Here is a 17091-nt window from a genome sequence, read left to right as displayed (position 1 = left end):
TTCTTCGTGTGTTATTACTATCAACGGCTATCGGCAAATATCCCCATGCAGCATACGTCTTTGGGTTTTTTTTGCTTGGTCTTTTGGGGCGCGGTACGTAGCTTGATGCGCGGTTGGTCTGGGATCGATCCCGGTCTTTGGGCCCATTGGGTTATTTCTCATTCCAGCCAGTACACCACGACAGGTATATCAAAGACGGTGGTATGAGTTATCCTGTCTGTGAGATGGTGTATATAAAAGATCCCTTGCTACTAATGAAAAAGGTAACGGGTTTCCGGTCTTAGACTGTCAGAACTACCAAATGTTTGGCAATAACCGATGATTAAATAAATCAATGTGCTCTAGTGGTGTCGTTAAACAAAACAAACTTTAAACGTTTTGGTCTTTTTTCAACATTTATTTTTTTATGATTATCTACCATGACGGTGAAAGTCTGAAAGAGTACTAATAAATGGCATGCGATAGTAAATAATAATAAATAATATGAATGGTCTATTGTATACATTATTAAATAATACAAATATACTCGTTATATCAGCTGCAATTTGTTTCAAACATGAAACCTAAGCTCCATGTCCTGAAGCTACAATTTCCAACTGCGTCAATGGCGTGTTGTTGACATTTCCCCAAAGACGAACGCAGTTGCCTGGAAGCAATGTCCGCGTCCTTTCTGGAATTACGTTCTCATCGGTGCACCAGATGTATTTACACGCCCGTCTAAACGGACCTCAGCAAGTCTAATGAAGTCTTCTCAGATTAGATAGGGGAAGCTCTGGTGACTGGGGAGAAGGGATTTCTGGATCATCCCACAATGATATCCAAGCTGCCTTCTGGAAGGTAGAAGCATGAATTCTTTCAGATACACACATACGCTAGGTCACTGTTTATCAAAACACTGCCCAGAGATATGCTGTAGATGAAGATATATGCTACTGACTGCATTCCGAGAAACAAACTGCCGCTCTTTGAAACCGAGGTCATGTTTTTGTGAAGTTCTACATACGTTACCGTTTGCTCAAGTATTTACAAGGTAAGTTGGAGATTTCATTTCAGTCGTACGTCATATATACTTATAGAGTTTTTGCTTAGTTTGACTGTTGCATTTATCTTAATTATTACGCTTTTAAATTGGGATCCCATCATGATGAATGCATCAAAAGCATTTTTTTCTAATCTTTAAAGCAAACTAGAACCTTTGAAAACGAGGTCATATGCTTTCTTGAAATTCTATATATCGTTTACTCGATGAAGTTATTACTACATGAACATTAACTCGGTAAGATGGCAATGTGGTTTTCAGTTCAGTATATTTGAATGTTTTGCAGGTTTATTACGAACATAAATTAAGTACTTCAAAGATTAAACAGTTAAACATAATGATAAATATTAGACATTAACTTATGAAGATGTAGAAATCATACTTGTGGTGAAAATATAGAACACTGTTTAAAAAAAAAAAAAACTTGAAGTGTGTTTTGTTTAACGACACCACTAATGTACATTGATTTATTAATCATCGGCTATTAGATGTCAAACATTGGTAATTTGGATATATGGTCTTAGAAAGGAAACCCGTTAAATTTTTTTCATTAATAGACAGGGATCTTTTACATGCACCATCCCAACAAACAGGATAACACATACCACGGGGCCTTTGATATACCAGTCGTAGGGCATTGACTGGAACGAGAAATAGTTTAATGGGACCACAAACGGGGATCGATCCTAGACCGACCGCGCATTAAGCGAGCGCTTTACCACTGGACTACGTCCCACCCATTATTTAAAGAAAAACAAATATTAGTGTCTGTATCTCAATGTATTTGCGGTCGTGTCTTAATGTTTGAAGCACTTCTTTTTCTTATTTTACTTCAAAATACTAGTATATATTTTTTCGTACGTACGAACTTATTAGGGGGTGGGGGTGGGGGGTAAAAATGCTCTGTTAGTCGCAAAACATCTTTAAATGGAAGGAAACTCAGAACATTAATAGCGAAAACTAGCGAGTTTATTAAACTTATAGGCTTGTTGTGTTTGTCTGTTACATCAGTAAATGTAACATAACCACTGTCTGTTCAAGGTTAATGGTCTATTCCACTTTGTAACTTCAGAATTTTGAAACTATTTTCCGTTTAGTTTCTCTCGAATTTCCGCCTGGTGAGCGGTAGGTCTGGAATCGATCCCCGTCAGTGGACCCATTGGGCTATTTCTCGTTTCAGCCAGTGCTCTACGACTAGTCTTTCAAAGGCCGTGGTATGTTACTATTCTGCCTGTGGAATATGGTTTATTTAACGACGCACTCAACACATTTTATTTAAGGTTATATGGCGTTGGACATATGGTTAAGGATCACACAGATATTAAGGGAGGAAACACGCTATCGCTACTTCATGGGCTACTCTTTTCGATCAGCAGCAAGGGATCTTTTATCTGCACCATCCCATAGAAAGGATAGCACATACCACGGCCTTTGATGTACCAGTCGTGGTGCACTGGCTGGAGCGAAAAATAGCCCAATGGGCCCACTGACGGGGATCGATCCCAAACCGACCGCGCATCAAGCGAGCGCTTTCCCTCTGGGCTACGTCTCGCCCCCGCAACTACCTTCTACCGCTGGAGCAATTCCTCAAATTCGGGCAAAAAGTATAGAGATATTCGGGCAAAATGTGTTAACCTGAGACCTTTTTTTACCATGCATTTCCATCATTCTATCCGCAAAATTAGTAGTAATCCAGGTAAAAATGCGTAGGGCCTATAGTGATTCGTTTGCAACACTGTTTGGCAGCAATGCTAATATGAATAAATGTTTTTATCCAGATTTAGGCATTTTCGTTTAATTCGGACAAAAACCAACCTGCCCCCTACAAAAATGGGAGTCCGTACGCCTAACGAGTGGTGTCGTTAAAGAAAACACACTTGAACTTTAATCTTCATTAATATAACTTATTTAAACATTGCACATTGTTACATATCATTTCAGTTTGGTCACGGTTAATGCTCTATACCACTTGGCAACTTCAGAATTTTCGAATTATTTTCCGTTTTAAACTTTAGTTTCTGTAGTTCTTTCTTTAATAAATGTAAAGTTTGTTTTATTTAACTACGCCACTAGAGCACATTGATTTTTTATCTTATCATCGGCTATTGGACGTCAAACATATGGTCATTGTGACACTGTTTTTTAGGGGAAACCCGCTGTCGCCACATAGGCTACTCTTAAACGACAGGCAGCAAGGGATCTTTTATTTGCGCTTCCCACAGGCAGGATAGCACAAACCATGGCCTTTGTTGAACCAGTTATGGATCACTGGTCGGTACAAGTGGTTTACACCTACCCACTGAGCCTTGCGGAGCACTCACTCAGGGTTTGGAGTCGGTATCTGGATTAAAAAGCCCATGCCTCGACTGGGATCCGAACCCATTGCCTACCAGCCTGTAGACCGATGGCCTAACCACGACGCCACCGAGGCCGGTTCTTTCTCTTTAACAACGACAAATGATTTGATTTCTTTTGCCACACAGCTGGTTTCGCGCCGCACGCAGCATTCCTTACCGTCACAACACGGTAATTCCGATGCCGTCTGGTCCGATTCGATCAGAACCAGATGGGGAATCCCCGTCTGCTCAACTCATCACTTTATCAGTAGGCAACGCCTTGTTGACCTGTCACTCAATTAACACCCCGTTCTCCGTGCGCACGGAATAAGATACCGCTGATAAACGGATATAAACGGAACATGGCCGTAACGCAGAGGAAATTGATGGAACTTACTAGTAATTGTACAAAACACCGTCCATTTGGATTCGAGGCAGATAAAGGGAAGATTGTTGATACAAGGTCTACAAATCGCTGCCATGCTAGAGTTAAAATTTGTTTTGTTTAACGACACCACTAGAGTACATTGATTTATTAATCATCGGCTATTGGAAAAGAAAGAAAGAAATGTTTTATTTAACGATGCACTCAACACATTTTATTTACGGTTATATGGCGTCAGACATATGGTTAAGGATCACACAGATCGTGAGAGGATACCCGCTGTCGCCACTACATGGGCTACTCTTTCCGATTAGCAGCAAGGGATCTTTTATTTGTGCTTCCCACAGGCAGGATAGCACAAACCATGGCCTTTGTTGAACTAGTTATGGATCACTGGTCGGTGCAAGTGGTTTACACCTACTCATTGAGCCTTGCGGAGCACTCATTCAGGGTTTGGAGTCGGTCGGCTATTGGATGTCAAACATTAGGTGATTGTTTTACATACAGTTTTAGAGAGGAAATCCACTCCATTTTTCCATTAGTAGCAAGAGATATTTTTTATGCACCATCCCACAGACAAAATAGAATATACCACTGTCTTTGATATACCAGTTGTCATGCACTGGCTGGAACGAGAAATAGCCAAATGGGTCCACTGACGGGGATCGATCCCAGACTGACTTCACATCAGACGGAAATACGAGAAAGTCCAATGGCTATTAATTAATTATGATGAGTATATAACAGTTAGTGTGTGGGATGGGGGGGGGGGGGGGTGGGGGAGGTGTGCTTGGGGATGCATGCCCCACCCCCTCCCCGCCGCCTTCGCCATAGCTGCATTAACATTGGGAACAAACCTTCCAGAAAAAATACATTTCGCTCGGCTTTCTGGTACTCGGCTGGACAGAAAATAATCTTAATGATCACCTGTCCTGTAACTCTTAGCACCAGTAAAGAAAACCTGCGTCCACCTTAATTAAATTCCGCTTTCCACCTGTTCTATCATTCCGCTTCACTGAATCGCTTGATGGATTTTCCCGATACACACTCAGCCATGAGGGCCAGGGGGCGCCGGTATTTTATCTCGGTACCCCGGCGATAACGAAATGGAAGCACATGCACGTAGGTTTGCTAATATACTGAGAGGCATAAAGAACGCAAGTAGGTTTCTTACTGAGATTTTCATATAGAAATACAATCATTGTATACACTGAATTACGAAACAACAATTATGCCCGACGGACAAACATGTAGGAAGTGGCGGATCTAAGGATGGGGTGGGCGTGAGAGTTTAAGGGGCTCTCCCCCCCCCCCCAATTTTTTTTTTTTTTGCGAAAGTTACATTTTTATTCTATTTTTTTCATTTTTTTTTCCGTTGGAGAATCTGAGGAATCCTTTCGGGGATCTTTGTGGCCTTCGGGGCCCCCTAAATGGATTTTATGGATCCGCCACTGGAAGGGATGTTCACCGATACACCTCGTAAAGTGTGGGTATAACTACGTGTATTACGTACTAGTATTTTATAAATGTATCTATTAATGTGTAGTTATTTATTACAAACAGGGCGGCACCACTGGAGCACATTGACTATTGGATGTCAAACATTTGGTAATACTGACTCGTAGTCATCCGAGAAAACCCGCTACATTTTTCCTAATGCAGCAATGGATCTTTTATATGCACTTTCCCACAGGCAGGAAAGGACATACCACGGCCTTTGACCGGTTGTAGTGCACTGTTTGGAACGAGAAAACCCCCACCGAGGTGGTTCGATCCTGCGACGCAAGCACCTCAAACGAGCACTCAACCGACTGAGCTAAATCTCGCCTCAGGACGGGACGTATCCCAGTGGTACAGCGCTCGCTTGATGCGCGGTCGGTCTAAGATCGATCCCTGTCGGTGGGCCCATTAGGCTATTTCTCGTTCCAGCTAGTGCACCACGACTGGTATATCAAAGGCCGTGGTATGTGCTATTTTTATGTGGGATGGTGCATAAAACAGATCCCTTGCTACTAATGGAAAACTGTAGTGTGCTGCCTCTCTTAGACTTGGTAAAAATTACCAAATGTTTGACATCCAATAGCCTATGTTTAATAAATCAATCTCCTCTAGTGATGTTGTTAAACAAAACGAACTTCTTATATTCTATTAGAGTGTGGATATTCCTGATTTAATTATGCAAAAATTATAATATTATGTGGAATCGGTTAATCTGTAATGATTTATTAGAAACACATGTAGCAACTTGGAAATGCACGTTTAATATGCAAACACTGACAGCATTGCAATAAAACACAGCAGTGTTAAACTATTAGGGATGGGTACAAAGATAATTTCTGTATCGCGATATTTCACTATATGGATGCCCTGAATCGCGATATGCAATGATAATGTCATAATATTTTATTTACAAGCGCATCAGCAGTATTTTGAGGAAGGATACTGATAAAACAAAGACAATATGTGATACAAGTTGAAGTTTATAGTTTAAACCTCCAAAAATATGGGTTACCTCAGTCAGCTTAAGTTTACGCAAACGTTTACTTTTTGATAAGTTAAGGATAGAGACGTTGACAGAACCGACCAAAGTCAAGATACGGCGTTGCTAACAACGGGGTATTAAGTAAACTTCATGCAAAGTGTATCGGTATATAAATAAGTTGTATCGTAGTACATATAATGATGGACAGATAAGAAAAAAACAGGAACACATGATACCTGAGGCCAAATTTAATTCACTGCTCGAGTGGTTATACCTGTTTAAAATACAGGGATGTAATATGGGATTGAATGTCAGTTCTGAAGTAATGTCAGTAACACGGTTAAAAGTTACAATTTGCTTTGTTTAACGATACCACTAGAGCAGATTGATTTATTAATCATCGGCTATTGGATGTCAAACATTTGTTAATTTTGACGTATAGTCTTAAAGGAAACCCGCTATATTTTTCGATTAGTAGCAAGGGATCTTTTATATGCATCATCCCACTGACAGGATCGTTCAGCATCGCGTCGAGATTCGCTAAGCAAGTTTCAGAAATCGCAACACGATTTTAAAACATTTAATATTAGCTGCTAATAAATTTTCAATTTACTCGAAACATTGCTCATCAAGACTTTGAAAACAAAATGTTCCCTGCCTTTGATATACCAGTCGTGGTGCACTGGCTTCAACAAGAAATAGCCCAATGGGCGTAACACGGTTTAACGTCCTGGGGCCTAATTCACAAAGATCTCTTGGGCTCTGTTAGACAACAAAACATTCTCTTTGTAAGTCTTTTAGCATTGCACTGCGAGATCGCAAAGTTGCGAGAGTTTAGTGAATTAGGCCCCTGGTACTGTCGATAAGAGCTTTGGTTTCTGTCGACAGTTGCTGTTACCATTTATGTGTTCCCTAAATTCTTTCCAACAATACATCAAAGATACACATATTCGACTAAAAATAATACTGGAAATCGGTTAGAATTTCATCATCAATAATCAATTATAATCGGTTGGCACAAAAGGATCAACATTCGATTAATTAGAATTATATGAACATAAGAAGGATTTGAAAAATAAGGACCATGCACCTGTTGTCGTATTCACCAGATTCTATACCCTACAGCTGTCTGATTGAACCTTTAATAACTATTTAATATCTTTTTTATTTATGTAGGACTACACATTAAAAACAGCCCCAAACACCAACATATTTACATCAATTCCATCATCAACCGGAGGAACAATAAGTTAATACCCCCACCCCCACAATGGATTATGGATTTTGATACTCGATTGGTAGATGATTTGTTTTTTCACGCAGTGCCTCAAGATATTGAGCATAGCCATATCATGTACAGTTACAGATCGTGTTTCACAGCTTAGCCATATCATGTACAGTTACAGATCGTGTTTGACAGCTTAGCCATATCATATACAGTTACAGATCGTGTTTCACAGCTTAGCCATATCATGTACAGTTACAGATCGTGTTTAACAGCTTAGCCATATCATATACAGTTACAGATCGTGTTTCACAGCTTAGCCATATCATGTACAGTTACAGATCGTGTTTGACAGCTTAGCCATATCATATACAGTTACAGATCGTGTTTAACAGCTTAGCCATATCATATACAGTTACAGATCGTGTTTCACAGCTTAGCCATATCATGTACAGTTACAGATCGTGTTTGACAGCTTAGCCATATCATATACAGTTACAGATCGTGTTTAACAGCTTAGCCATATCATATACAGTTACAGATCGTGTTTAACAGCTTAGCCATATCATGTACAGTTACAGATCGTGTTTCACAGCTTAGCCATATCATATACAGTTACAGATCGTGTTTCACAGCTTAGCCATATCATATACAGTTACAGATCGTTTTTGACAGCTTAGCCATATCATGTACAGTTACAGATCGTGTTTAACAACTTACCCATATCATGTACAGTTACAGATCGTGTTTAACAACTTACCCATATCATATACAGTTACAGATCGTTTTTGACAGCTTAGCCATATCATATACAGTTACAGATTGTTTTTGACAGCTTACCCATATCATATACAGTTACAGATCGTGTTTAACAACTTACCCATATCATGTACAGTTACAGATCGTGTTTAACAACTTACCCATATCATATACAGTTACAGATCGTTTTTGACAGCTTAGCCATATCATGTACAGTTACAGATCGTGTTTAACAACTTACCCATATCATGTACAGTTACAGATCGTGTTTAACAACTTACCCATATCATATACAGTTACAGATCGTTTTTGACAGCTTAGCCATATCATATACAGTTACAGATCGTGTTTAACAACTTACCCATATCATGTACAGTTACAGATCGTGTTTAACAACTTACCCATATCATGTACAGTTACAGATCGTGTTTAACAACTTACCCATATCATGTACAGTTACAGATCGTGTTTAACAACTTACCCATATCATGTACAGTTACAGATCGTGTTTAACAACTTACCCATATCATATACAGTTACAGATCGTGTTTAACAACTTACCCATATCATGTACAGTTACAGATCGTGTTTAACAACTTACCCATATCATGTACAGTTACAGATCGTGTTTAACAACTTACCCATATCATGTACAGTTACAGATCGTGTTTAACAACTTACCCATATCATATACAGTTACAGATCGTGTTTAACAACTTACCCATATCATGTACAGTTACAGATCGTGTTTAACAACTTACCCATATCATATACAGTTACAGATCGTTTTTGACAGCTTAGCCATATCATGTACAGTTACAGATCGTGTTTAACAACTTACCCATATCATGTACAGTTACAGATCGTGTTTAACAACTTACCCATATCATATACAGTTACAGATCGTTTTTGACAGCTTAGCCATATCATGTACAGTTACAGATCGTGTTTAACAACTTACCCATATCATATACAGTTACAGATCGTTTTTGACAGCTTAGCCATATCATGTACAGTTACAGATCGTGTTTAACAACTTACCCATATCATGTACAGTTACAGATCGTGTTTAACAACTTAGCCATATCATATACAGTTAAAGATCGTGTTTCACAGCTGAGCCATATCATATACAGTTACAGATAGTTTTTGACAGCTTAGCCATATCATGTACAGTTACAGATCGTGTTTCACACAGTTACAGATCGTGTTTGACAGCTTAGGCATATTATATACAGTTACAGATCGTGTGTGACAGCTTAACCATATCATTTACAGTTATAGATCGTGTTTCACAGCTTAGCCATATTATATACAGTTACATATCGTGTTTGACAGCTTAGCCATATCATATACAGTTACATATCGTGTTTCACAGCTTAGTTATATCATGTACAGTTACAGATCGTGTTTCACAGCTTAGTCATATCATGTACAAATACAGATTGTGTTTGACATTTATGGGATTTACCCATTTTTGTCAGAGTGATGGCTAAATATAAAAAAAATTCATTTCATTTCAACTTATTTTCGTGCTTATATACAATTAAGGTTCAAGCACGCTATTCTGGGCACACACACCTCAGGTATCTGGGCTGTCTGTCCAAGACAGTGGGTTAGTTTTAAGTTGGTTAGTGGCTAGTGAGAGAGAAGAGGGTGTAGTGACTAAATAAAGTTTGACTTTCATGGGAATTTATTAAAGGGTCATAACTCTGTAAAAAATCGAATTTGTCCATGTTTGACTGAGTTATGGCCCCTTGTACTTTAAGTCGTACTATACCAAATAAAACCCCATAGGCGAAAATGTTAACGTATGTGGTTAAAATACTAGTGTATGTAATATATCAACCAAACTATGAGTACTACAACCCCTCCCTTAAAGTATTAACTGAAGAAGGTTCCACATTCTTCAGTTAATACTTTAAGGGAGGGGGACACACTAAACACATTTTATTTACAGTTATATGTCGCCGGACATATGGTTAAGGACCACACATATATTGAGAGAGGAAACCCGCTGTCGCTACTTCATGGGCTACTCTTTTTGATTAGCAGCAAGGGATCTTTTATATACACCATCCCACAGACAGGATAGTACATACCACGGCCTGTGCTACACCAGTTGTGGAGCACTGGCTGGAACGAATCAAAAGTTCTGTGTACATACCTCGAATTGTGACCCAGCCGGGTGTTCTTTGGTTTGATACTACCTTTAACACTACTCTCAGAATTCTTGTTTTATTAAATATGTTTTATATGTTTTTCTTCTTCAGACACGATGTCGCTGATTCCAGGAATAACTTCACAAGCTACAAACGACGTCGGCTTCGTCCTGTTCGTCGTGTTCGGCGTCCTCATCGCCTTCAACAACCTCCTCGTCATTCTCGTCGTCGTGTGTTCCCGAAAACTACGGAATTCCACGAAGCACATCCTCGTAGCGAACCTCGCGTTCGGAGACCTGCTCATGGGCGTGTTCGTGTGTCCGATGTACGCCGACCTCACGTTCAGAGGGGAGTGGATCCACCCCTGCAATGTTCTAAACAGCCTGGGTCTCGCACACATATCCCTGATCCCCTCGGTGACATCCCTGGCTCTGTTCGTCATAAACATGGACTATATTCTAGGAATCGGCTGTTTCTTCTACTCCTGCGACACGTCCAGAAACGTCATGGCGGCCATATTGGCGTTGTTACCATGGGTCTTGTCGTCGTGTGTTCTAATTCCTTTGTATATCCTAGCAACAGTGCCCAGTCTAGCCTACATAAGGAATCCGTGCATCAGAACTCTAGAGGGTGGGCCGCTAGAAACCGTTTTCATTTTAGTCTGTTTTATTCCCCAGGCGGTTTTAATCATGATTACGCTGATTGCGGCCGTGTCTCTATACTTTGTTAAAAGACGATCAACGGGGCTGGACATGTCGGGGGAACGAATTCGCGCGCCGGTAGATATTGTTTTGGCCAGTTTCGCCACCATTTTGTTCTACACGCCATTTTTCCTGTTGCTGGCGACAGCCAATAAGATCTCGTGTCAGTCCAAGTCAGAGTGCTCTGCCCTTTACTGGATTCGCGTGCTCAGCGTGTGGCTACTGTTTGTCAAGTCTTTGATGGTTCCTCTGTGTTGGCTGTTTTGTCCAAACGTCAGGGCAGGCTTCAGAAGCAAGCGGTGTTGTTAATTAGGTTTGTTTTATTCTAATAGGCTAGTTAAATAGATCACAAGTTAGATCTGTTACTCTTTAACTATGAACCATCAATTCAATTCATTTGGTTTACGTGCACATTCAGAACAAGTTGTTATAGCACACGCCTGTCTTGGGCGTAGGTTCTGAACACTGACAACTCCTTCGTCCGAGACAGGTAAAACATTAGCAACTTAAGTATACTCTATACATGGCACTGGCGTAGGAAACGGGGGGGGGGGGGGGGGGGGGGGGGCACATGCTCCAACTTAAGTATACTCTATACATGGCACTGGCGTAGGAAACGGGGGGGGGGGCACATGCTCCCCACTTTTCAGATATTTTGCTTTATATTTGCTTTATAATAGTGTAAAAGTGTATAAATATAAAAGTATCCCCCCCCCCCACACCTTTTTGGCACCTTCCTACGCCACTGCATGGGCGCCAGTTAAGTATATGGTAGCTGTATATATTTAAAATATTGGTATTTGCTATGATGTATTTTATTTGTAGAAAACATAAAACTGCATTTTAGAACATCAAGGTCGAAACATTTTCCGCAGGAGTATGTCCACGAACCGCGGTAGAATTGACGTAACCAAACCAGAGTTCAGCTCAACATTTTAATACAAAGTCCTACATTGTTTGTGTTTAATATTCATGATTCTAATTGCAACGAATTATTTGATTGGATCGTACAGATCCAACATGACTGTAGTGTTTGTATATATATATTCATCGTATACACTAATATACAAATGTTATATGTAGCGTGGAAAATACATCGAAAACATTTTGCATTTATCAGCATTTGTAATAAATAATTTTACTTTCAAAACGTCAAGTTTTTATTATGTTTTCGGAGAAGTCTATATGTTACAAGTGTTTCAATAAATTTGTTGATGTAATATGTTATGTATTTCTACTTTTGAACAACAAATATGCATATGAAATACACGAGCGGAGGGGTGCAATGTTTAATGTGGGAAGCTATATATATATATATATATATATATATATATATATATATATATATATATATATATATATATATTTAATGAAGAACTATTTCCTAAACCGAACTATATTAAGGTTCTACAACAATTAATGGCATGACAAATGATGGTGTGGTGCTTTAACACTCACTATTGAGTAGGAGGTGGAACTAAGATGCGGACCAAGTACGCCTACCCACCAGTGTTACATACGGACTTTACGGACAGTTTACGTTGATTGTTAAGACGATGACAACAGAGATTTTGAAACGACTGTAATTACATATTAAAAGTATTTTTCTAAATAAAAATCGTATTAGTGATTGTATATTAAACGTGTTTCTGATCATTCTAGTTTTTGTAGTCGGTCAAACTTCATTTTATTTCCCAATACATATTTTTTTCGTTCGTGCGAAATGTTTGGGATACCAAATCCAGTTTGGGTTACTTGCAAATACTGGGACACATTGAATATACAGACACTAATATTCTAATTTAAAAAAAAAAAAAAGTTTAATATGTAATATTTGCCGTTACAAGATTTTATTAGTCAAAACATCTTACACCGCAGCAAACTCCGGATAGTCACTTTAACACTCTCGTACACGATTACCCATCGCCCATTTGTGTCCATCTCTTTACATTAATGCTTGGGAAACATTAGCTGATTGCTAAATGGCATGTTTTGCTTATCATAGTTGAAGGGCGGGTGCAGGATTGATGCATGGAGGGGTGCCACGTTTAATGAAAAGGTCACCTACAGTATTCAGAAAAGGTTTATTGACGTCTGTGGGAAGACAGCAAAACAAATATACTTTCATCATAATGTTTACAGTTTTGGCTTATTTGCACATTTATTTAAATGTTAAAGGAATTTAATGGCAGAGGTTTGAGATATTGCAAGATAGGATAAAGAGCAAACTATTAAACGAGACTGATTTTCCAACAAATACACGCGATTCGTTGGGAACAAAAGTATTACCAGACTGAGCTGCCACACGATGAAGCAATTGTAAGTGTGTGTTGGGGTGGGGGCGAGTTGGATGTACCTCAGTGTTAGAGCAATCACCTTGAGGTGTGACAGGTAGTAGGATCGATTGTCCTCGTTGTACTCGACTTGTAAAGCCAGAACCAATACCCCAGCATTGGTACATGAAACGCCGTAGATGTTACGACAGTCAAGAACCTAGCTTTAAAGGGACATTCCTGAGTTTTCTGCATTTTAAGATGTTTCCGACTAATAAAATATTTCTACGATTAAACTTACATATTAAATATATTTTTGTTTTTTTAGAATATCAGTGTCTATATATTCAATGTGTTTCTGGTCGTCTTAATATTTGTAAGAAGCCCAAACTGGATAATTTCATACGTACATTTTTTTTTTTTTTTTAGGAAATAAAATGAAATTGAACCTAGTATAAATATTAGAACGATCAAAAACACGTTTAATATACAGACACACTAATATTTTATGCAGAAAAATATATTTGATATACAATTACAATAGTTAAAAAGTCGATAACATCTTAAAAATTGCAGCTTAGTCGATAACATCTTAAAAATTGCAGCAAACTCAGGAATGTTCCTTTAAATGTCGTCACACGAAACGCCGTAGATGTTACAACACCCGAGAACCTAGCTTTAAATGTCGTCACATGAAGACTCCTTTTCTTTGTCGCTAGTCAGAGCCGCTCGAGCATATTACTTTATTAATCATCGGTTATTGGATGTCAAACATTTGATACATCTGACATATAGTCTTGACGCGGAAGCCAGCTACATTTTGTTTCTTTTAGTAGCAAAACATCTTTTATATGCACTTTCTCACAGACAAGCCATAACATATCACGGCCTTTGATATATGAGTCGTGGTACGCTGATTGGGACGAGGAAACAAACCCCGATTATAAAATGTGTCCACTGAGGTGATTCGATCCTACGACACCAACACCCCAGGCAAGCGCTCTACCGACTGAGCTAGATCCTGGCCCCAGTCTCTATGCGGCGCACCGACTATCCCTATCCCGAGTCAGACCCCCGATCCTATCGGAGGCCGGACTGCCGATAGCCGTGTTCGAAACCCTAGTGGTATATGGACACGTTAAACTAGTTACTAAGACTAAGGCGCACAGACTTTTAATATAAATGCAAAAAGGCGCAAACCCCTTTGATCTGCAATCTGTCTGCGTACACGTATTTATCCCATAACTTAACCATGCTATCCATGTATTAAACCCATGTACTAATTTCGTGTATTACATACATACCAATAAAATATATAGATCTACAGAAACCATAAAAGTGATATCCGGTGAAAAGTGCCCAGGACAGCGTGCTTGAACCTTAATTGGATATAAGCACGAAAATAAGTTTCCGAAAAAAAAGAAGATTTAAAAAAACAAAACAATTGTACCTATAAAAAGGGATATGAAGTGCAATTACACTAAAATATGTAAAACGACTTGAATACGAAGCTAAATAATGATGACACAATGTCCTGTCATTGAGTGCAAGTTAAAATTTAAACTCTGTTCGATTCGTTTTGTTTTTGTGGGGTGTGTTTTTTTTGAGGATCGTTTTGCCAGGTATATTTTCACAGCAGTATTATTAAATAAATGCTAATTTAATAATTAAGTAAAGATAATTTTTACTAAAAAGTCTATGGTCAAGTAAATTTTCTGGGAAAGTTCCATCGGAAGGAATATATCATGACGTTAAAAATATTAACAAAAAGCGAATAAAAAATCAGGAAAGATGTATATAATAAATAGACCATTTCATGGTGTTTTTGGAATGCGATTTTTATGTCAACTCGTGATGTGTGAAAATATGTTTTTCACACATCACTCGTTAACATAAAAATCATATTCGAAAACCCCCATGAAATAGCCTCTATATACCATCCGTAATACATAGTGATTGGATAAGCAAACGTATACGCACACATATACCGAGGCGCATGTAAATGGAATCTACTCAACCCAACTTCACAATTAAAGTTAAATGAAGTTTGTTTCGTTTAACGACACCACTAGAGCACATTGATTTATTAATCATCGGCTATTGGATGTCAAACATTTTGTAATTTTTAACATATAATCTTAGAGAGAAAATCTACTATGTTTTCCCCACGAACAGCATGGATTTTTTTTTCTTCACCACCCCACAGTCAGTATAGCATATTACTCGGCCTTTGATATATCAGTCGTGGTGCCCTGGCTAGAGCGAGAGATAACCCAATGTTTCCTCCAACGGGGATTGATCCTAAACTGACCACACATCAGGCGGGTGCTTTAATACTGAGCTACGTTTGGCCCGCTGCACTAAAAGTGATTTTTGCAGATTACGTATACCCTCCGTGGGGTCGGGGGGGGGGGGGGGGGGGGGGGGCAGCTGCCTCCCTGAGAATCTTTTTTGTTTTTGTTTTTTTTACTCCAGAAAATAGCATACACATTTCATCTACCAGTCGTGGTGCATTGGCTGGAACGAGAAATAGCCCAATAGATCCACCGACTGGGATCGATACAAGACTAACGCTTTACCACTGAGCTACGTCCCGCCCCTCTAAAACAAAAACAAATACACCCCCAAAACACCTACTAAATACATTTTGGTATTATGCAACTTTGATAAAATAGACCTAATGTAATACAGATATGCCGCTTCTTCAGTATAAAAAATTATGACCAATCATCGCCAATATGAATTTCGACTAAAGGCTCATATACACTGAATTTTTTCGAAATGTATTAGTTTCAATGAGAGTCTCGACTAGATGTGTGCGATGCCAATCTAATTAAAATTAGCTCCACTATTACATGTGGATCTAACACCAGCCAGTTGGAGCTCATGTCCACCAATCAAAACCTTACTTGCAGAATCCTGCCAGTGATTTAAAAATAATTTGAAAACATTCCGAATTATCCTGAGGGTATACGACATGTTTCGTATGAATTACGAATGCCTCAAAACATGTTTTATTTTATAAAATAAATAATTTGTAATGTAAAACTGAAGACTGATTATTATTTTTTTTTTTATAAATAAATAAATAATTTGTAATGTAAAATTGAAGACTGATAACCCACCCCGTACGTATTGGTATGGTTCGCTGTACTGCGGCCACTAAAATAGACTCGCCCGATGTTTTTAGAATTTGTATGCTCCCAAATAACGTTATAAAAGGCGAAGTGTGATTGGTCAATATTTAAATTATTATTTACCGACGAAATGTTACCTGGACATTGGGGACTACGCAGTGTTGTTAGTTTTAAATCACTGGCAGGATTCTGCAAGTAAGGTTTTGATTGGTGGACATGAGCACCAACTGGCTGGTGTTAGATCCACATGTAATAGTGGAGCTAATTTTAATTGGTGCGATGCGTTCGTCTGCAAAAACGCACGCGGCCAGTCGCAATGGAATAATTGTATATGGTGTATATGGCCAAAACGCAAGTCGCAGACACACCAGACAAAACAGTCGAACCGCACGCATGCAGTCTGTATGAGCCTTTATAGATCAGGGACCTAATTCACTAAAAACCCAGTCTAATTAAAATGTAAAACTGAAGACTGATTTAGTTTTTAGTTTTTTTTATAAATAAATAAATAATTTTTAATGTAAAATTGAAGACTGATAACCCGTGTACGTATTGGTATGGTTCGCTGTACTGCGGCCACTAAAATAGACTC

At 38.8% G+C, this 17091-nt stretch overlaps 1 protein-coding gene across 1 annotated transcript; it reads left to right on the top strand.

Moving 5' to 3' along the window:
- Positions 1 to 433: 433 nt before the first annotated feature.
- LOC121377884 (tyramine receptor tyra-2-like) lies at positions 434 to 12343 on the top strand. The gene is made up of 2 exons (XM_041505985.1): positions 434 to 1030; positions 10500 to 12343. The coding sequence occupies exon 2, from the start codon at positions 10505 to 10507 to the stop codon at positions 11396 to 11398; it is 894 nt and encodes a 297-aa protein (XP_041361919.1). The 5' UTR covers positions 434 to 1030; positions 10500 to 10504; the 3' UTR covers positions 11399 to 12343.
- Positions 12344 to 17091: the final 4748 nt, after the last annotated feature.

The sequence above is a fragment of the Gigantopelta aegis genome, chromosome 2 (genome assembly GCF_016097555.1).
Source record: "Gigantopelta aegis isolate Gae_Host chromosome 2, Gae_host_genome, whole genome shotgun sequence".
Lineage (NCBI taxonomy): Eukaryota > Metazoa > Mollusca > Gastropoda > Neomphalida > Peltospiridae > Gigantopelta > Gigantopelta aegis.
This window is presented reverse-complemented; position numbering and strand designations above follow the sequence as displayed.

Excerpts from the sequence above, each read along its gene's own strand:
- LOC121377884 (XM_041505985.1), top strand. The coding sequence starts at position 10,505 with ATGTCGCTGATTCCAGGAATAACTTCACAAGCTACAAACGACGTCGGC.